General features: G+C 44.9%; 1 protein-coding gene across 1 annotated transcript in view; it reads left to right on the top strand.

Moving 5' to 3' along the window:
- The first annotated feature begins 4522 nt into the window (after positions 1 to 4522).
- The window catches only part of SERGEF (secretion regulating guanine nucleotide exchange factor), a 218118-nt gene continuing 202802 nt past the window's right edge, over positions 4523 to 19838 (top strand). The window contains 5 exon segments of the mRNA XM_041730627.1: positions 4523 to 4619; positions 8259 to 8394; positions 10118 to 10273; positions 11996 to 12090; positions 17132 to 17192. Of these exon segments, the coding sequence (XP_041586561.1) occupies positions 4560 to 4619; positions 8259 to 8394; positions 10118 to 10273; positions 11996 to 12090; positions 17132 to 17192 (508 nt within the window). The 5' untranslated portion in view covers positions 4523 to 4559.

Below are 19838 nucleotides of genomic sequence, written 5' to 3' on the forward strand. Positions count from 1 at the left end.
ATCAGTTTAGCGCCACTTTCAACCCAGAGCGTGATCCGGGAGACCGGATATCGAGTCCCACGTCGGGCTTCCCACATGGAGCCTGCTTCTCCCTCTGCCTGTGTCTCTGTCTCTGTCTCTCTCTGTGTCTCTAATAAATAAATAAAATCTTAAAAGTTTGGTTTATAATTCTTAATCAGTGACTTATTACTTAAGACTTAGATGGTATTCTCCTGACTTTTTTGAAGAAAGCTCCAAAAGCTGGTTGTCAGAATGCCTATATTTCTTAATCAGCCTATTTTGTAATTCAGAGTTACATAATAGTAATGACACACAAGAATGTATACAACTGTACTTAATTTTTAAGTTGGCTTCCAAATTGAAAAATGAAAAAATCCTGGAGTTCTTTAAAGGCACACATAATAGAGTTCATATATTAATGTCTAGGAAATGAATAAAGATGCTATAGTCCATTTCAGTCTAGTCTTTTACTATGTAATATACATTTATGATTTGTAAGTTTTTATTCAACTGGGTGATGATAAATGAACACAAAATTCATCTTTTTAACAGGCATTTATTTTTTTTGGCCAAACAAGTTAAAAACTGATTTATGGAGCACCTGGGTGACTTAGTCAGTTAAGCATCTGACTCTTGATTTCGGCTCAGGTCATGATCTCAGGGTGGTGAGATCCAGCCCTGAACCGGGCATGGAGTCTGCTTAAGATTCTCTCTGCCCCTCTGCCCACCCCCTGCTCTCACTCTTTCAAAAGACAAAACCAAACAAAAAACCACCTTATTTAAATATATGTTAGCAATTTTATAAGTTTAAGAAATCTATAACATTCTCACATTTCTTGAAAAGCCTGTGAATATGAGGTATAAGGGAAGCTGAACATACCTGGGGCCTAGTAACTACTTTTGGAATTTTTGATAAAGTCTCAATCTTGTGTTCCTCATCTTTGTAATGAGCTAAATCTATTTCATTGGGTTATTGGAGGAACTATGCTGCAAAAGGACATTGTAAAAAGAAATGTGTCCATATGTAAAGAATCATTACTATAATCACTGTCCTGATCTGGGATCACCCATAGCTTCTGGATGAAGATGGCATGGGAAGATCTTAGTCTAGTTAGGGATTAGGCCAATTTGAAGCTGAGCATCAGTGTCTGTGAGGGCTGTTCTATTTCCAGTTCACCTCTATTCTCAGGGTGCAGTGCTTTAGGGATCCCAAAGGATTCCCTATGGGTGTGTACTGGGGCTTCTTCTTGGGGACCCTGGATTCCTACCTTTGTCCCCTCTTTCTGTCATTCTCTCCACCCCTATATGATCACTGAAAGAGCTGTTCAGCTTCTCAGTTTCTCAGCTGCAGATTTCTGCCCAGTTTCTTAGCCTCCAAGCCACTGCTTGCTAATTAGCAAATACTTCAAGTGGAAAAGCAGTGCCAAATATAATCTCTCAGCTTCTATTTCTTGGCCCTTCAGGTTCTGGCCACTTTCATAGTTCTCCAATGACTTGAAACAGATTTTTAAAATACTATCCACTGGCTTTTCTAGTTTTTGTGAGATGTTTGGTCTGCAGCTAGCTAATCTTTATCAAAGGCAGAAATCTGATTTTGGAGTAAATTATTTAACTTCTTTGGACTTCAGTTTTTCATCTATAATATAAGATAATCTAATGGAAAACATTTCCTAACTTGTGTGGCACATAGATAGAGTCTATATGGATCCAAAGTACTTTATATTTTCTTCTTACTGGGAAACAAGGCATCTAAAAGTGATAGCATAAAATAGTTTAGCCTCATTTAAGAGCTGCAACTCAAACAGGCTGCTAATGGGAAGAGCTACATAGTGGCACGTACGTAGTTGAAGTAGTGGCAACAACTCAACACTTCCAAGAAATTGTATTAAAAGATATAATAATATAACTGTAAGTTAGCTGAAGTATAGATGTATGTGCATCCAAGGGGTAGAATTGGAGGGCAACTGTACTCTTCCAGGTTCTCTCTCTATTGAGAATGACTCTGGGTATTTCCTCCTTGCCCCCTTGGCTGTAATCTCAGGTCCTGGTCTTGAATTTTCTGCTCATTCTCAGCCCTTACCTTCTAATTTTCTCTCTCTTGTTCCTCTGTGCCCACTCACTAGGATGCCTCTGGCTCCTCCACGGTTTGGGAGCGGTGGTGGGGAGGAGAGACAATGAGTAGAAAGTTCTGTTTGGTCTGATACTGTTGTAAGTTGGCATCAGTGCTTTCTGTACTTGGTGAGTATTTAGTGCTGACTCATTCTCTGGGGGTGTTTTGGAGGAACTTCCCACCTTCTTATTTTTTGGGATCTCTTGATGTGACTGGGATGTCGAATTCCTCTCCCTCACTCTAGGAATATAGTGGTGAACTCCATTGGGGTGTCACTTCACCCTTCCAGAAATTTTACTGGACAGGGTCTAAGCCATCCTCTGGCCAAATTGCTGCGTGGGAGATACTCTGGGCATGAAAGACCTCTCCAAATGGATCTCTCTTTCTTTGCTCAGCTCTCTGGCCACAAAGCCATTGAATTTCTCAGGATGAATCAACAGCCCTGCTCAGGCCCCAGTCTGTAGAGATACATACATACCAAGCTCTCTAAGTGGTCTCCAGCAGCAAGCCTTTCCTGAGACATGAGATGGGTGGTGCTTACAGCCCATTGACAATGGTCCCCATATCCTATAAGAATTCTCTCAGACTCTCCAACCCTTTTTTGTAGACTGGAAGTCATACCCTGGTTTCTAGACACCTCTTCCACAAGTTTGTATTTTTCTTAACATGGCCACGGATGTCCTCAAGATGCCCCAGGCTGGAGAGGGAAAAGTGAGGTGCTGCCCTCAAGTGGTCTTACAGGCAGAAACACCAAGGAATAGTTGGAGTGAAAGAACCGGAAAGAAAATAAAAGTCAGCTGTAATCCACCACCCTGAGTATAGGTGTTTGTGTTGTGTGTGGAAAATTACTATAATAGTCACTTTTATGTCATACACACTTCCCTTACTTAATATCTTCCAAAACATATATTTTAGATAGCAGCCTAGTATTCCACTGTATGGCCATGCCACAATTTAAGCAATTTCATTTTGGACTCTCAGGGAATAAAGTTCTTTCCTATCACATACAATCCCATAATGAATACTTTGCAGTATAAGTCTTTGTGCACGGCTCTGATTATTTTCTTGTGACAAATGAACAGATGTGGAATCTACTGGGTAAATATCTATTTACCTATCTTCATGTTCCTAATACTCATTGCCACACTTTACTTCAGGAAAATTGTACTTACTTAGCTCTCACCAGCAGCGTTTGGGGGTGCATGATAAAAGCCATTTTAGGGGATTCCTGGGTGGCCCAGCGGTTTAGCGCCTGCCTTTGGCCCAGGGCGTGATCCTGGAGTCAAGGGATCGAGTCCCGCGTCAGGCTCCGTGCAGGGAGCCTGTGTCTCTGCCCCCTCCCCCACCGTGTCTCATGAATGAATGAATGGAATCTTAAAAAAAAAAAAAAAAGCCATTTTAAATGAAAACCTTTGTGGGGTGAAAATTACCCGGTACCGAAGATCAGAATCAGGGCAGGACCGTGCTCTGAGCGCCCAGGGTTAGGAGGCTGACCCTGGCAGGAATCCATGAGAACCAGCCTCCTCGGTTCAGTGTCCCGAGGAGTAAGTTCCTGCACACTCGCTTAGCCAGCTTTCTCAGAGTTTGCAAAGGCGCCACAAAGCAGATCCAAGGGCAGCTCGGCTAAGACCCGGGATAGGACCCTTTCTACCCCGTCCGCTCTCAGCCTCAATTTCTCTCCCGACAACTGGTGATTCAATCAATCTCCGCCCTGCCAGCCCCTCCCGGCAGTAGAGGGACTCCAAGGAGATAAAACGCGAAGGAGCGTAGTGCACTCGTATGTTACTAAAAATAGCGCGAGCCGCGGGAGGGAGGAGCACCCGGCCCTGCAAGACTGCGGGGGCGGAGGCGGGGACGCTCAGAGGGCGCCCTAGCCCGGCACCGAGAGGAGGCTCCAGACACCCGCGCCCGCGCCCGCTGGCCCTCCCCCTGCTCCGCCCCCGCCCCCTGCAAACCCCGCCCCAGCGATGGCCCCGCCCCCACACAGACCCCTCCCCTGCTCCGGCCCCGCCCCCAGCAGCTCGCACCCCAGAGTCAGCCCCGCCCTCACGCAGACCCCGCCCAGCGCCAGCTCCACCCCGTCACAGACCCCGCCCCCGGCTCCACGTCGGCCCCGCCCCCGTGCCGGCTCCAACCAATCACTAACCCCTCCCGACAGGGGCCACGCCTTCGCCGCAGGCTCCGCCCCCGAACCCGCCCCTCCGGGTCCCTAACCCCGCCCCTCAGGCCCCGCTTCGCCGCAGGCTCCGCCCCCCCGGGTTCCTAACCCCGCCCCGCAGGCCCCGCTTCGCCGCAGGCTCCGCCCCCGGACCCGCCCCTCCGGGCCCCTAACCCCGCCCCGCGGGCCCCGCTTCGCCGCAGGCTCCGCCCCGGGCCCGCCCGCCCGATCCCTAACCCCGCCCCGCGGGCCCCGGCCCGACCCCACCCGGAAGCGCCGGAGCGTCCCCACATGGAGCGCGAGCCGAGCGCCTCCGAGGCGGCCCCCGCGGCGGCCGCGCTCCTCGCCTGGGTACGTGACTCCGCCCGCGGCCGGGCCTGGGGCTGAGGGGGCGCGGGGGGCGCTGCAGGCGGGCGGCCGCGGCGTGGGCGGCCTCGGGCTGGGCGGCGGGGCTCCCCGCGGGGCTCCGGGCTGCAGGGCCGTGGGCGGGGGCCTTCGCGGCCGAGGGTGGGAGGGGGGCTCCCCCGGTGCCGGGGGGCCTGCTGGCCGGCGGGGTCCGGACCCAGGGGGCTGCGGCGCGGCGGGAGGCATCTGCCTCCTGGGCGGAGCGTCGGGTTCCGCGAGAGACCCTGAGGCCCGGAGAGCGCCGGGCGCGGCGGCGTGGGGGCATCGCCCGGTCCCGGAGCCCGGTGGGGCCACCTGTGCCGCTCCCCGCCCGGTGGCCCGGAGGATGCTGGCCCCTCCCCAGCCGCACCCCGGCCTGGCGGGAGCACCCTGGGACGCGAGGCCTGCGGTGCTGGCGGGCCGTGCACAAGGCGCAGATCCTGCATGTTTGCTGATACGCTCCCGTGGCCGCATCTTGCCTGTACTGGGGACGTGGGCGTCTGCGCCGGGGTTTGGCTGGCCCGAGGCCCCGAGACACGGGGTCATCTCTGTGTGTCCTGGCTGGGAGAGAACGGTCGCTGCCCACGAGTGTTCTGCAGGCGGGCGGGTGCGTGGCCCTAAGCAGACGGAGTGCCTTGTAGTTCTTCACCGCCCGTATCACAACTGCAATGAAATGCAGAATTTATTAATTGTCAACCTCCTTGGCTAGAATGTAAGCGTCTTAAGGGTGGGTATTGTGCCTGTCTTGTTCATGGTGCCTAGCACGGACTTGTTGACGAATGAATGAATGAGACCCTTTTGGGCGCCTAGCTACGTGCTGGTCTTTTGGGGGAAAACACAAAAGTGAAAGACCAAGTGTAATACCTGTATTACTATGTAATAAACCGATAATACCTATATTACTAATACCTATAGCAACATGTATTGACTAGTCACAAAAGGTGATTATCAGCACCAGGCAGCACTTGTTGAATGTAAGGCTACAGACGAGCAGGAGGAAGGTGGTGGTGTGGCCTGAGGTCGTCTGGCTGTCTGAGTACCATCTTGCAGGTGACCCTTGAGCTAGGGGTGGATTTGGGAATTGAATGTGTGCCTGGGGTGCCTGCTGATTCTGGCTTTTCCCAGGTGGGAGACTGGGGTCTGCATGTCAGATATGGCCTTGTCAACAGCTCGGAGGCCTGATGGCCTTCCTACTACACAATCTGCCTGGAGGAGGAGTGTATTCGTTTGCTAGGGCTGCCATAGAAAAATATACCGCAGACTAGGAGGTCTTAAAAAATAGAATTTTATTTCCTTACAGTTCTGGAGGCCAGAAGAACAAGGTGTCAGCAGGTTAGCTTTCTTCTGAGGCCTCTTCCTTTGGCCTGCAGATGGCTGCCTTCTCGCTCTGTCCTCATGTGGCTTTTTTCTCTGTGTGAGAGCATCCCCATGTCTCTTCTTATGTTGGATTAGAGCCCTAACTTTATGACCTCATTTAACTTTAATTATCTTTTAAGAGGCCCTGTCTCCAAATACAGGCACATTCTGAGGTATTGGAGGCTGGGGCTTCAACAAATTAATTTTAGAGGAGCACACTTCAGCCCATAACAGGGAAATTTACCTCCTTAGTGTGTGTGTGTGATATGTCTAAATGGTTTGTAAGGAAAGGAGGCAAATATAGCTGTAATGTATTGTATTAAATTTTCCTTTGTTTTGCTTTATCCTGGATTTTGGGCCTCTGGCTGCATTACAGAAATTGGCCATAATTTGAGCCCCAAGCGCCCCTATCTCTCTCTCACTTTGTGGTCAGCAGTCTGTAGTCCTGCTAATGGGGCAGCCGCAGAGACCTCAGGGCTGACGGAGACACACTGTGCATGTGTACCCCACAGTGTGCACATCTATCCTTTCATCTTTCCTAGGTAGGGCCTCATCAGATCTTATATTCATTCATGAGATTCACTATAAAATATATATACACCTTCTCTGAGCCGGCACAGTTTCATATACAGGGAAGATGGCAGTGAACAAAACGAAGTTCCTGCCTCATTGAGTTTACTTTTTAGTGGGGGAGGTAGACGGTGAAGAATAAGCAAATGTCATGTCAGGGAGCGCTATGAAGAAAAAGCAGAAAAAAAGGGGGATAAAATGATGAAGATGTTACTGTAGATGCAGTTATATAGTTAGCCTCTTGCCGGGTCAGCTCTGGACTGAAGTTCACCATATATCCTTAGAGACCCAGGATACTATAGTGACAGGAGCAGGGCATATCTGACTTATTGCCTTCCTAGCTAGGTGACTATGGGAAATTCCTTAACCTCTCTGAGCCTTAGTTTCTTCATCTGTAAAATGAGAGCGATAATGTCCATCCCCTCTGTTGGAATGCCATGCCTTGGCGAAGCCCTCAGTAATTGGCAGCTAATACTGCCCCTGAAGGCCTCTGGGACCTGTGCCTCTGCTGTGGCTTGTCCTTCCAGCTTGGAGTCCTTGCAGCCCAGCACAGCTGTGAAATAGACCAGAGAGGCAGAAATTTGTATGTAGGGATGGATTTGGGGTAGTTATTTTTAAATCATTTTTCCTCATTCAGGTGCCTTAGAAAACAAACACGGTTGGACGGTTTTACTACTCATTTCTAGGAAGACCCGGCTAGGAGTAGTAGATACTTGGAGGAATTATAAGGATTTCTGATATCTAAAGATTCCCTGTGGGTCTACAATTCTTTGTCTTCGATTTTGAATACAAAAAACCTCTGAAAACCCAAAGCTGCCCTGACATAATGCTATTTATAGTCTTTGCCCACTTACTGTATTTGTTCTTCTTACTGCAGAAATAATAGCATTTTGCTTCTGGGGATGCTGCTCCTGAACCTTGCAGCAGTGTATATGATTTATATACGGTATTACTTTTCTGAAGCCTATAAAATTTTGAATCTGAAATACATCTGGCTGCAAGGGTTTTGGATTAGAGATTCTGGACCTTTATTTCATAATAACAAAGATGGACATATTGCCCACCAAGGGGAAATCTGTTCCCTTACAGGAATCTCACCACGTGAATCTTAGCGTCAGAGAACACTGTACTTGAAAAGGCCCTCAGAGATCATTGCCAGCCTCCTTCGCTGCACAATGAAATAACAATGAGGTGCCCAGCTGGAGGCACAAGGCCCTCAGCCAACTTTGATTACAGAAGTCATTGCCAGTTTTCTCAATGAGAGCAGGAGGAGAAGGGACAAGGCCAGTGGCTTTCCCACCCACTTTCTTCCCATTTCCCCTCCTTACTTCTTTTCTTAGCCTCCCTAGAGAATAGCTTTTATCAGAAGGAACTCCCATACTGTCTCCCAAAGGTGACACAGGTGGGCTAGGGCATTGGAAAGAGAAGGCGAGGAGGAGTATCTTTGGATAAGTAGTGGATACTAAGGGCTCTTCTCACATGGAAATTGTGATGTTCTGGGGATGGAGCCCCCATCGAAGTATGGGTTGCATATAAAAACCTCTTAAGAATGAGCTTATGAAACCTCGTCTGTTACAGGCTCTGAGAGGCATGTCAGGATGAGAAGGACAGGGACAGCTGAATGCATGGCGACAATTGTGGTTCCTGGACTCTTTCATCCTTGCCTTATTTTATCCCTAGGGTGCAAATAGCTACGGGCAACTTGGCCTTGGCCATAAGGAAGATGTACTTTTGCCCCAGCAACTGGATGACTTCTGTAAACCTGAGTGTATCAGGAGGATCACGGGAGGAGGGGGCCACTCTGCTGTTGTCACAGGTAACATCCTTCTGGTGTAGACGTTTTTCTTTTCTTTTTTTTCTTTTCTTTTCTTTTCTTTTCTTTTCTTTTCTTTTCTTTTCTTTTCTTTTCTTTTCTTTTCTTTTCTTTTCTTTCTTTCTTCTTTCTTTCTTTCTTTCTTTCTTTCTTTCTTTCTTTCTTTCTTTCTTTTTTTTTCCTTCCTTCCTTCCTTCCTTCCTTCCTTCCTTCCTTCCTTCCTTCCTTCCTTCCTTCCTTCCTTGATAGTCACAGAGAGAGAGAGGGAGAGACACAGGCAGAGGGAGAAGCAGGCTCCATGCACTGGGAGCCTGACGTGGGATTTGATCCCGGGTCTCCAGGATTGCGCCCTGGGCCAAATGCAGGCGCCAAACTGCTGCGCCACCCAGGGATCCCCCCCCCCTTTTTTTTTTTAAAGATTTTATTTATTTATTCATGAGAGACACACAGAGAGAGGCAGAGACACAGGCAGAGGGAGAAGCAAGCTCCCTGCGGGGAGCCGCATGTGGGACTTGATCCCAGGACCCTGGGATCATGCCCTGAGCCAAAGGCAGACGCTCAAACACCGAGCCACCCAGGCGTCCCTGGACATTCTTATTTAGACATTTCCCACTATTGTGTTATGTTGCCATTTTTCAGCCTTTTGTGTTTTTCAGAGGAAAACATATTTGTGAAAGAGCCAAGTAACCATTAGAGAATTCTAGGTTGTTGGAGTTGAAAGGCCTTCAGAGATCTTCTAGGCTCCCCACCCCCATTTATGCAAATGAGGCTCCGAGAAGAAAACTGGCTGCTTAAGGTTACAAGACACAGTGGCAGAGTTGCAACAAATATATGACATTTTATACCAATATTGCTATTTAACTTTTGAGTTTATAAGTCTTTGCAATTTGATCGAATATTCCTTGAGAGCAAAAACTTTGTGTTTTCCTTAATTTCCTTCGCAGTATCTATGATAGTACTTAACACGTACTGTAGGTGCCATGATATTGCAAAAGAGGGCATATTGCATCTTGGTTAAGAACATGAGTTCTGGAATCCACTGCCTGGGTTCAAATCCTGGTACTATTATTAGGTGTGTGGCCTTGAGCATATTAATTCCTCTGTGCCAGTTTCCCCTCTGCTCCATGGGGGAAATAATGCTGGATGAAGAGAGTCAGTGAGTGGCAAGGTTGGATTATGACTGTCATGAGTCCTTGACACTTTTGCCTTTGTCGACCCCTTCCTCCGTAAGGAAATACTAAGAATTCTGTTTACAACCGTGTTGATATAAAGATTAGTCTAACCCTGGCTAGATTTAGCATTGTATGTTCATTATTATCACATTTATTACTTTTCTTATTTTAAAAGAATGTAAAATTAAAACATTTTTGTGGGCCCCTAAAAGTATTGTGGGCCATAGGCACTGTACCTAAAGGATAAATCGGCCACACAGATAAAGCTCTTACAATACCTGGCACATTCTAAATTCTAAGTAAATGTCAGCTTTTCTTGTTATAGTGTATGCTCAATTTGGTGATTGGCCACTGATCTAGGACTTGGAGTGTCCCAGGTAGGTACTAGATTTGAGCACCTTGGGCCAGTGCGCATTAACATCCGTGGCTTGTTAATATGAGTGGGAAGACTTGCTGGGTTTGTGACTGCAGCTAATTAACGAAATCTTTTTTCTCGCTTTGACAGCTGTAATTTCTTCTGTGTACACTATCACCAAAGCCTTTGCTTTCTGCAGATGGAGGAAGCCTTTTTGTTTGTGGCTTGAACAAAGATGGGCAACTGGGACTTGGTCACACAGAGGATGTTCTGTATTTTACCTCCTGCAGATCCCTCCTTGGCTGTCCTATCCAACAGGTAGCCTGTGGCTGGGATTTTACCATTATTCTCACAGGTGAGTTCACTTCTGGGTAAATCTTTATCACTGCAAAGGCATTGGGTGAGAAGAGCTTGATGGTGGTGATACTGATTAAGTGAAAGCCTCTTTATATGTAAACACACATAGAAATTTCTCTCTGGTTGTCAAGGAAGTCTGTAGGTGCCTTTTGCAAGAAGAGTTTGAACATGGAAAATTTTTGCCAGCTCAAAATTTGACTATGGTTTGAATGTGCCGAATCACAGAGACTGGGGAATAAACTAGATCACCTTTGGTAGCTACCCCTGTCCCAGAAATTCAGGATAGCTGTGTGCCTGGGCTAGCTGGTCAGTCATACTGGCTAAAGGGGTTGCTCATGGAGGAATGTGTTGGGAAAGCATGAGGAAATCAGAGGTCGTACAACAGTAGTGGCAGAATTTCCCCAGTGGAGGATTTAAAAAAAATATATGGTTGGCCAGAACTATTTGGTCTCTGCAAAGCTAGATAGCAGAACAGAATGCAGAGGGATATGGCCAAAGGGTTAATAGGATACTGCTCTTGGGAGCAGCTAGCAATAGTTTCTTTTTGTCAGCTGACTTCTCCCTGGAAATAGTTTTGCCCTGCCTAGCTTGCCATTCTGAATGGAAAAGACCATCTATAGTTTCTGACTAGATTCCCTCTTTGACTCAGACCTCTGGCAAGGGCATCTTATGGCCATATCCTTCCCCAGCACACCCTTGTGGATTCTCATGTGCAAAGCTCAGATTCCCAAGCTTTTAGCACATGGCTTCAGTTATTGTTCCCTACCTATCCCTGTTGTTACCTTGTCTTTTATTTTCCATGCTCCCCATACTTACATGCTCCCTAGAAATATCATGCAGAACATTGTTCTCTGGTATAGCCCCTTTCGTCTATCTGATGAACTCTTATCCCTTCTTTAGAACCCTGCTCAGGCATCACCATCTCTTCTGTTAAGGGGTTCTGTGTAATTTAGTAGCTGAATTTAGTAGTAATAACTAAATAATAGCTGTCCTTTCTGAAGTGCTTTTCGTGGACTGTGTTGGGATTTTAGGGTGTCAGTGGATAACACCCTGTTTCCTGTTCACTTTTGGAACCTAATGTGGGAAAGGTGGAGAGCCGTCAGACAGCTGGAGATCACACTATTGGCTTTTCACTGATAAAGACTAAGTTGGAAGACAGAGTTAATGGTCAGGCTAGGTGGTTCTACAACACTCCTCTGAGCCAGACTTATGCTGCAAGCACTAGGTTATTTCTGTAGGGGAAACACTCACTATGCATCAGTCCAGAGTACCTGAGAGGAAGGTGCCAAGCCACACATGTCCTGTTCCTTCTCCAAAACTCATCAATTTATTAGGTTATCCCTTTTCCCCTGGAAAGCAGTGAGCACAGGAAGGAGCAGGAAGAGAGGCCTGAAGTGTTAAAATAATGAAAATGATGATGCTTGGAAATATGAAAAGTAGGGAGTATCTTCCCATCCCAGCCCCCCGGGCAGTGGGCTCATGTTCTACACAGATAAGCTGCCATTAATTAGGTAGCGTGATGGAGAATCTGTAAAACTAGCCCAGTGCCTTGTATTGTTATTCCTCGAAGAATAATAAAAGCAGGGACTGTGGTTTGAATGTGCTGAATTACAGGCCCCACTTCCTCCTTTCATTCCCTTTGCTCTTCTCATCTGTCAGCATTTACCCACTGGTCACAGATAACTTCTTAGATTATGATTTACGCATTTGAATTTTGCAGAAAGTGGTCAAGTTCTGTCATGTGGATCCAATTCCTTTGGCCAGTTAGGAGTTCCTCAAGGCCCTCGAAGATGTGTGGTTCCCCAGGCCATTGAGGTAAGGCCAGCACCTAATATGTAGCTGACCCACGTCCTATTAAAGCATTTCCCTCCCCAGACTAGGAGACTGGCTGGGTCCCCAAAAACCCATGGGCTAGTCAGAATTTAAGTTGAAAAACCAAGGTTCTTCTGGGAAAAATTAAGTTGGGGGGATGGAGGTTATGAGTGAAAAACCTCTGTTAGTCCTTATACACGTTATAAATTTTTGTGAAATAAAACAATGAAGGTAATATATATTACCAAGACATTAATGACATTTTAGAATTCTAAAATTAGGGATAACGGGAACTAGGTTAGAAACAGGTCCAGATAGAAGGGACTCACCTAAAGACACTAAGCTCAGCAAATGGTAGGGCAGGAGTGCCTGATAAAAATGTGATGGGAATCACACACGTAATTTAGAATTTTTTAATAGCACCATTTAAAGAGTAAAGAGAAAAATGTGAAATTAATTTTTAAAATAACAGGTTTATTGAGAAGTAATTCACATGCCATAGAATTTACCCTTTAAAAATGTATAATTCAGTGGTTTTTCATATATCACATAGACGTGCAGCCATCAGCATTATCTAATTTTAGAACATTCTCATCACCAGGAAAGAAACCGTGTACCCAAAGGCAATTACTTCCTTTTCCGCCCTTGCCTGGCCCCTGATGACCAGTCATCTGTCTCTGGATCTGCCTGTTGTGGGCATTTCACATAAATGGAATCATACAATATGTGGCTTTTTGTGTCTGGCTTCTCTCATCTCACATGATGTTTTTAAGTTTCATTCACCTTGTGCGTAGGCAAAATTAATTTTAATGACTTTTAAGTTAATCTAATGTATTCAAACTATTATTATTTCATTTAATGTGTAACTAATGTTAACATTTCCTAATGAGATATTTTATGTTCTCTATTCCATACAAGTTGAACTCTGGTGTAGGTTTTCTACTCAGAGGACATCTCCGTTCAGCCGAGTCATCTAGTGACATTTCGGTTGTTCAGTAGCTCATGTAGCTCATGGCTTCGGCCCGGACAGCACAGGTGCTAGACGGGACTCCTGGCCCTAGTTCAGAGCTCTTTCCACTGCCTTAAACTGAAAATACACACATTTTCGTGAAGTTTATATGGTAAATGGTTGTGATAGGACTGTGGAATTGTAAAAGAAATATACTGGGATCTAAAAATCAGTTTCAAAAAAAAGAAATCAGTTTCACCACCTCAGCTGCTCACATCCAGTTAATTTTCTTAAACTCTGACTCAGAGTGGGAGATCTGTTTTCATGGAGAGGGGTTGGTCTGTTCCTGTCATGTTGCTGAATTATGATTGCTGCTCTGTGGGGTATTATTTGAGGTCATGATCTCTATAGTGTTTTAGTGTGTGTGTGTGTGTTTTTAAAGATTTTATTTATTTATTCATGAGAGACACACACACACACACACACAGAGGGAGAGGCAGAGACATAGGCAGAGGGAGAAGCAGGATCCATGCAGGGAACCTGATGTAGGACTTGATCCCGGGACTCCGGGATCACACTCTGAGCCAGAGGCAGACGTTCAACTGCTGAGCCACCCAGGTGTCCCTGTTTTAGTGTGTTTAGGCTGCTTAACAAAAATACCATAGACTGGGGTGGCTTCAACAACAAACATTTATTTTTCATATTTCTGGAGGGTGGGAAGTTCAAGATCAAGACATTGGCAGATTTGGTGTCTGGTGAGGACTTGCTTCCTTGTTCATAGACATTCATTTTGCTGGATGAAGGAGCTCTCTCAGGCCCCTTTTATAAGGGCATTAATCCTTCATGAGGGCTCCATTCTCATGACCTAATCACCTCCAGAAGACCTCATTTCCAAATACTATCACATTGGGTAATAGGTTTCAATATATGAATTTCAGGGGAAAACAAAAATTCAGTCTGTAGCACATGGTATGCACAGAAGTCTAGACTCTATGGTCCCTGTTGTAGGAAGTGTTACAGTTGCCAAATAGATGGCTTTTTAAGAACTTACGTAAGTTATAATTAATTTAGCTGAGGTCACATGATCAAAGAAGACAGAAGGGAACAATAGTTAAAATATGTTAGATGACAGAGTCAGGAGGTGAAAACATTTGTATCCTCTCCAGCAATGGGAGGAATGTGCCAGAATGAAATATAATAGAAGTTCATTCATTTATTTAGTAACAACAACCGTTGTTTATGTGTTTAGGCCTGTGGGGAAAGAGGTGAGTGCAATCCAGTCTTAGCCTTGGAGGGTCTTAGAGTTTAGTGGTACGTGTTAGAGATAGAAACACCTAAATGCATTGCCGTGTTAAAACTGGTGGATACAGGGATAGCCTCAAAGGAGGGAATATTTAACTCATTCTAGAGGGAGGTGGAGTGAGATCAGGCTTATGCTGAGTATAGAAGTTTACCTGGCTTGAGAGAAGATGCATAGAGTAGGTATAAAAGAAGAACATTCCAGATAGAAGGGACTGTAAGGAAAGGTGTAGATGCATAAAATATCAGGATTTTGGATATGGCGAGCAGTTTAGTATGATTGGAATAGAAGGAAATGGTAGAAGTGCCAGTGGGGAGGGGACAATCAGGGAGGTACTGTAGGGCAGATTGTAAGAACAGCGTGTTAGGAAGGCGCCAGAAGGGGTAATGTGGCGGGTGGAGTGAATAGGGCACCCTTGCTAATAATCCAGACAAGAGGTGAATTCTCATCCAGACTAAAGCAGTGGCAGTGGGGATGGAGAGGAAGGAATGGAAGTGAGATGAAGATATTGAAGAGATTGAATTTACATGTAAAACCCTTTAGTTTTTTTTTTTAAGAAAAAAATTTAAAGGATAATATGTTCAAATTGTATTAGTAGTAAGATTTGATCTTCCCCAAAGCTAATGTGATTGTGGGTTACATTAACAGAAGTATAGTCTCCAGAAGAAGGGAAGCCAGAGTCCTGTCCTTTTTTGTGCTAACCAGACTGCATCTGGGATGTTGTGTTCTATTGGTTTAGTGCTTAGGTCTTGGGCATAAAGGAGAATCAGATCCTGCCCCTGAGGGTCCTAAAGTTTAGAAAGACACTGAGGATCTGTAAATAAACACGTGTGCTGAGGCTCCCTGGGGGCTGTGATTGATGTACACACAATCTCTTTAAAAGAGGGAGATTGAGTCACCAGAGCACACTTAGACCGGAGACACCAAGAAGGGGAGGGAATTTGAAACGATGTGATCACTGGAGATGTTTGGCCTTGAGAAGAGATATGTGATAGTTATCTATTACCGTGTGTAATAAATTACCCTAAAATTTAGCAACTTTTGGGGCACCTGGGTGGCTCAGTCAGTTAAGTGTCCAACTCTTGATTTCAGCTCAGGTCCTGATCTCAGGGTTGTGAGATTGAACCCGCATTGGAGTCTGTGCTGGGCATGGAGCCTGCTTGAGATTCTCTCTTTTCCTCTCCCTCTGTCCCTCCCTCCCCCTCACATGCATGCTCTCTTCCTCTCTCTGTCTCTTAAAAGAAAAAAAAATTAGGAACTCTAAACAATAAGCATTTACTGTCTCAGTTTCTGAGGGTAACTGCTTATTAGCTGGCTCATGGGGTTCCAGGCAAGATGTTAGCTGGGACTGCATGCAGTCTGCTGATGGCTCTGGGCTGGGTTAGCAGATCTACTTCCATGCCCATCTGGCAGGAGGTTTCCATTCCTTGCCACATGGGCCTTTCTGTGGGATTGTTCAGGCATGGCATCTGGCTTCCCTCAAGAGAGATTCGAGAGTGAGCTCAAGCTGGAAGCCTCAGTGCCTCTTATCACCTTGTCTCTAGGCCACTCATCACTTCTTTATCCTGGTCACTAGAAAGAAGTCACTTAGTCCAGCTCACATTCAGCCAGAGAGGAATTAGGCTCCACATCTTGTGGGGATGGGTGTCAAAGCATTTGAGGAATTAGTTTTTTTTTTTTTAAACAATTTTATTTATTTATTTGTTTGTTTGTTTATTTATTTATTTATTTATTTATTTATTTATTTATGATAGTCACAGAGGGAGAGAGAGAGAGGCAGAGACACAGGCGGAGGGAGAAGCAGGCTCCATACACCGGGAGCCCGACGTGGGACTCGATCCCGGGTCTCCAGGATCGCGCTCTGGGCCAAAGGCAGGCGCCAAACCGCTGCGCCACCCAGGGATCCCCTGAGGACTTAGTTTTAAAGCCACCATGAGACATCTTAGAGAGGAAGGACATGACAACTGCCTTCACATATTGTGAAGCATTGTGAGAAGCTACAGGCAGCTAGGTTTGGCTCCACCTAAGGAGATAAATGAAGTGGTGCAGAGATGGAATAGGCATCTGGGGATAGTGGGCCTATGTCAGTGGAAGTAGCTGCTTGGTAGGGGTTGGATGATGACTTACTGGGATGTTGTGGCAGGGTTCTGGCATTGGATGGGGCATGGACTAGATCAAAGATCATCCAGTTAGAACCCTTAGTAAATAAAGTTTTGATGGGCATGCCCATTCATTCACGTATTGTCTGTGGCTGCTTTTATGTTACAGTGGCAGAACAGAGTACGATGACACAAACCAGATGGCCTGCAAAGTCTAAAATAGTTACTGTCTGGTCTTTATAGGAAACATTTGCCAACCACTGGACCCAATGACTTTGAAGGTCCCTTGCAGTCCTGAGACACATTGTGATATATTTATTTTAATTTTTTATTTTTAAAGATTTTATTTATTCATGAGAGAGAGGCAGAGACATAGGCAGAGGGAGAAGCAGGCTCCTTCTGGGGAGCCTGATGTGGGACTCGATCCCGGAACCCCAGGATCACACAACCTGAGCCAAAGGCAGACACTCAACCACTGAGCCACCCAGGTGCCTGAATATGTTTATTTTTAAAAGATTTTTTTCCTTTCAGGGATACATATAGAGGTATTGAAGGATGGAAATGTTGGGGTTTGTGGACTCTAAGCCCAGTCAGACATGCAATGAAGGCCATGCTGTATTGTGTCAGGGCATAAAGTATATACCATTTTGCAGGTGGATGATTCTAAGATCTCAGTCCTTTTCTTTGTTTTGGCAGCTCCTGAGAGAGAGGGTTGTTTGCGTTGCTGCTGGACTGAGGCATGCTTTGGCTGCGACAGGTGATCATTTTGCTTTTATTTTCACAATAGGCTCATAATAAGGAGAAACAGAGCTTTAGAGGAAATAAAATTTGAGGAGTAATTTAGAAGGTCCTGCTGTGCTGCATTTCTGATTAAAAGAGGGGATATAGGGCCAAAGTCATTTGGGAAACCTTTGGCAGGTGGGGAGGAAGGAAATGAAGGTTTCTTGCTCATATTGTAGGCATGGTGCTAGATTCTCCTGATTTAATCAATACCTTATTTAATTCTGACAACCTCACAGTGAGGTGAGTTACATTTTTACATATGAAGAAACCGAGGGCCAGGGAGACTGAAATGCTTGTCTGAGGTTGCACAGGGGATAGGATAGTAAAAGGTAAAGCTGGGAACAGAGTCTGGGATGGTCTAGTTTCCGAGGCTCACATTCCTTGCTGTGAACTACACTGCTTTCCTAGTGGATCTTAATGTTTATTAATTTAAAAACTTCAAATGAGCTCATCTCCTGTACCGTGAGAGGGTGGTGATGGACACGGGGCTGACTGTGTGTATGAGGTTGTGGGTGGCACGTGGAGAGAGGTGGTGGCTTGCAGAAGAACAGTGAGGCCTCTTCCTTTCCCTTGGTTGTCATCTTTCTGCTCCCACTCTCGTGGGGTGAAGGGCAACCCTAACTGGCTGCTGCAGCTCAGGCCCAAGCATTGATGAGTCCAGTCGTGGCCTGGGGAGGGTGGAAGAAAGAAGGAAGAGTCTGGTGCAGCTCTGTACCGATGGTCACCTGGGGCTTACTGTTGATCACATATTGAACAATTTTTTTAAACTTTTTATTTTGAGATAATTGTAGATTCACATGCAGTTGTAAGAAATAAAATAGATCTCATGTATTCTTTTCCCAATTTCTCCCAATAGTAACGTTTTGTGAAACTGTAGTTAGTGTAGCAGCCCAGCCAGTCTTGATACGGTCAGGATTCGAACAGTTCCATCACTACAACTATCTCACCTGTGGCTCTTTCATAGCACCCACTTTTATACACCCTTTTATATGCCTTTTATACATTCACTTCCTAGCTATTTCCACCCCTTCTTAGCTCCTAGCAACCGCTCTTCTGTTCTCCAACAATAGTGTCATTTCAAGAACATTATATAATGGTATCATACAGTATATAGCCTTTTGGGGTTGACTATTTTTGCTCAGCATGATTCCCTGGAGAGTCATCCAAGTTGTGAGTATTAATAATTTGTACCTTTTTATTGCTGAGTAGTACCGATGGTCTACTATTATTCCACAGTATAGATGTACCATTGAATTAGTCATCTCAGGCTCCCGTAACAAAATATTACAAACTGGGTGGCTTAAACAATTTTCTCAACAGTTATAGAGCCTAGAAGTCCAAGATTAAGATGCCAGGAGCGTTGGTCTCTGGTGAGTCCTCTCTTCCTGACATGTAGATGGCTGCCTTCTTGCTGTGTCGATACAGGGCCTTTGCTCTGTGCACCCATGGAGTCTGGGAGACCTCTGGTTCTCTTCTTCTTTTTATAAAGACACCAGTTCTATCAGATTAAGGCCTCACTTTTAAGACTCATTTAACCTTTATTAGCTCCTTACAGACTTCTTTCCAAATGCAATCACACTGGAGGTTAGGGGTTTAACATATGAATTTTGGGGGGCACAGTCCAGCCGACAAACAACACAGCTTGTTTAACCAGTCACCCATTGAGAGACATCTGGTTGTTTCCAGGTTTTGGCTATTAAGAATAAAGCTATAAACATTTGTGGACAAGTTTTTTTTTTATGTGAACATAAATTTTCATTTCTCTGGGATAGACGCCCAGGAGCATGATTGCTGAGTTGTATGGTAGTGATTACATTTTTATAAGCTGCTTCTCCTTTTAGAAATTAGCAGGATTGGAGAATTGCCTATTATTGGTTTAATTCCCCCTTTCCTACCAACTTTCTGTAATTACTAGTCTTATGTGTACATTTCTGTCCAGTTACAAAGTAGCACAGTTTCCATTATGTGTTTGATTAACTTAATTGTAAGTCTTCCTCTCTCTTAGTTAATCTGTAAATATTTCTGCAGGCATCTCTAAAAGATAAGGACTCTTACTAAAAACATTACCAAAATGCTATCATCATACCTATAAAAAACTAACAATAAATCTATAATTCGATCAAGTATCCAGTCAGTATTTATTTATTTATTTATTTATTTATTTATTTATTTATTTATTTATTTATTTTCCAGTCAGTATTTAAATGTTCTCAACCGTCTCAAAAATATTTTTTTTAAACAGTTTGTTTGAGTCAGGATCTGAATTACGTCTACGCTGCAAGTGGTGGATATAAATGTCGTCTCTCCTTTTAAAAATATTTATTAATTCCTTGTGATTTTTTTATTATAATAAAATATGCATAACAAAATTTACCATCTTAACCACTTTTTTTTTTTTCATCTTAACCACTTTTAAGTGTACAGTACACTCATGTTATCATGCAACCATTACCACCATCTATCTCTAGAACTCTTTTCCTCTTGTGGAACCACAAATAATAACTTCCCTTTCCCTACCAGCCCGTGGCAACTAACCATTCTACTTTCTGACTCTGTGATTTTACATACAGGTACCTCATATAAGCGAAATTGTACGGTATTTGTCCTTTTGTGGCTTATT

Source organism: Vulpes lagopus, chromosome 15 (genome assembly GCF_018345385.1).
Source record: "Vulpes lagopus strain Blue_001 chromosome 15, ASM1834538v1, whole genome shotgun sequence".
Lineage (NCBI taxonomy): Eukaryota > Metazoa > Chordata > Mammalia > Carnivora > Canidae > Vulpes > Vulpes lagopus.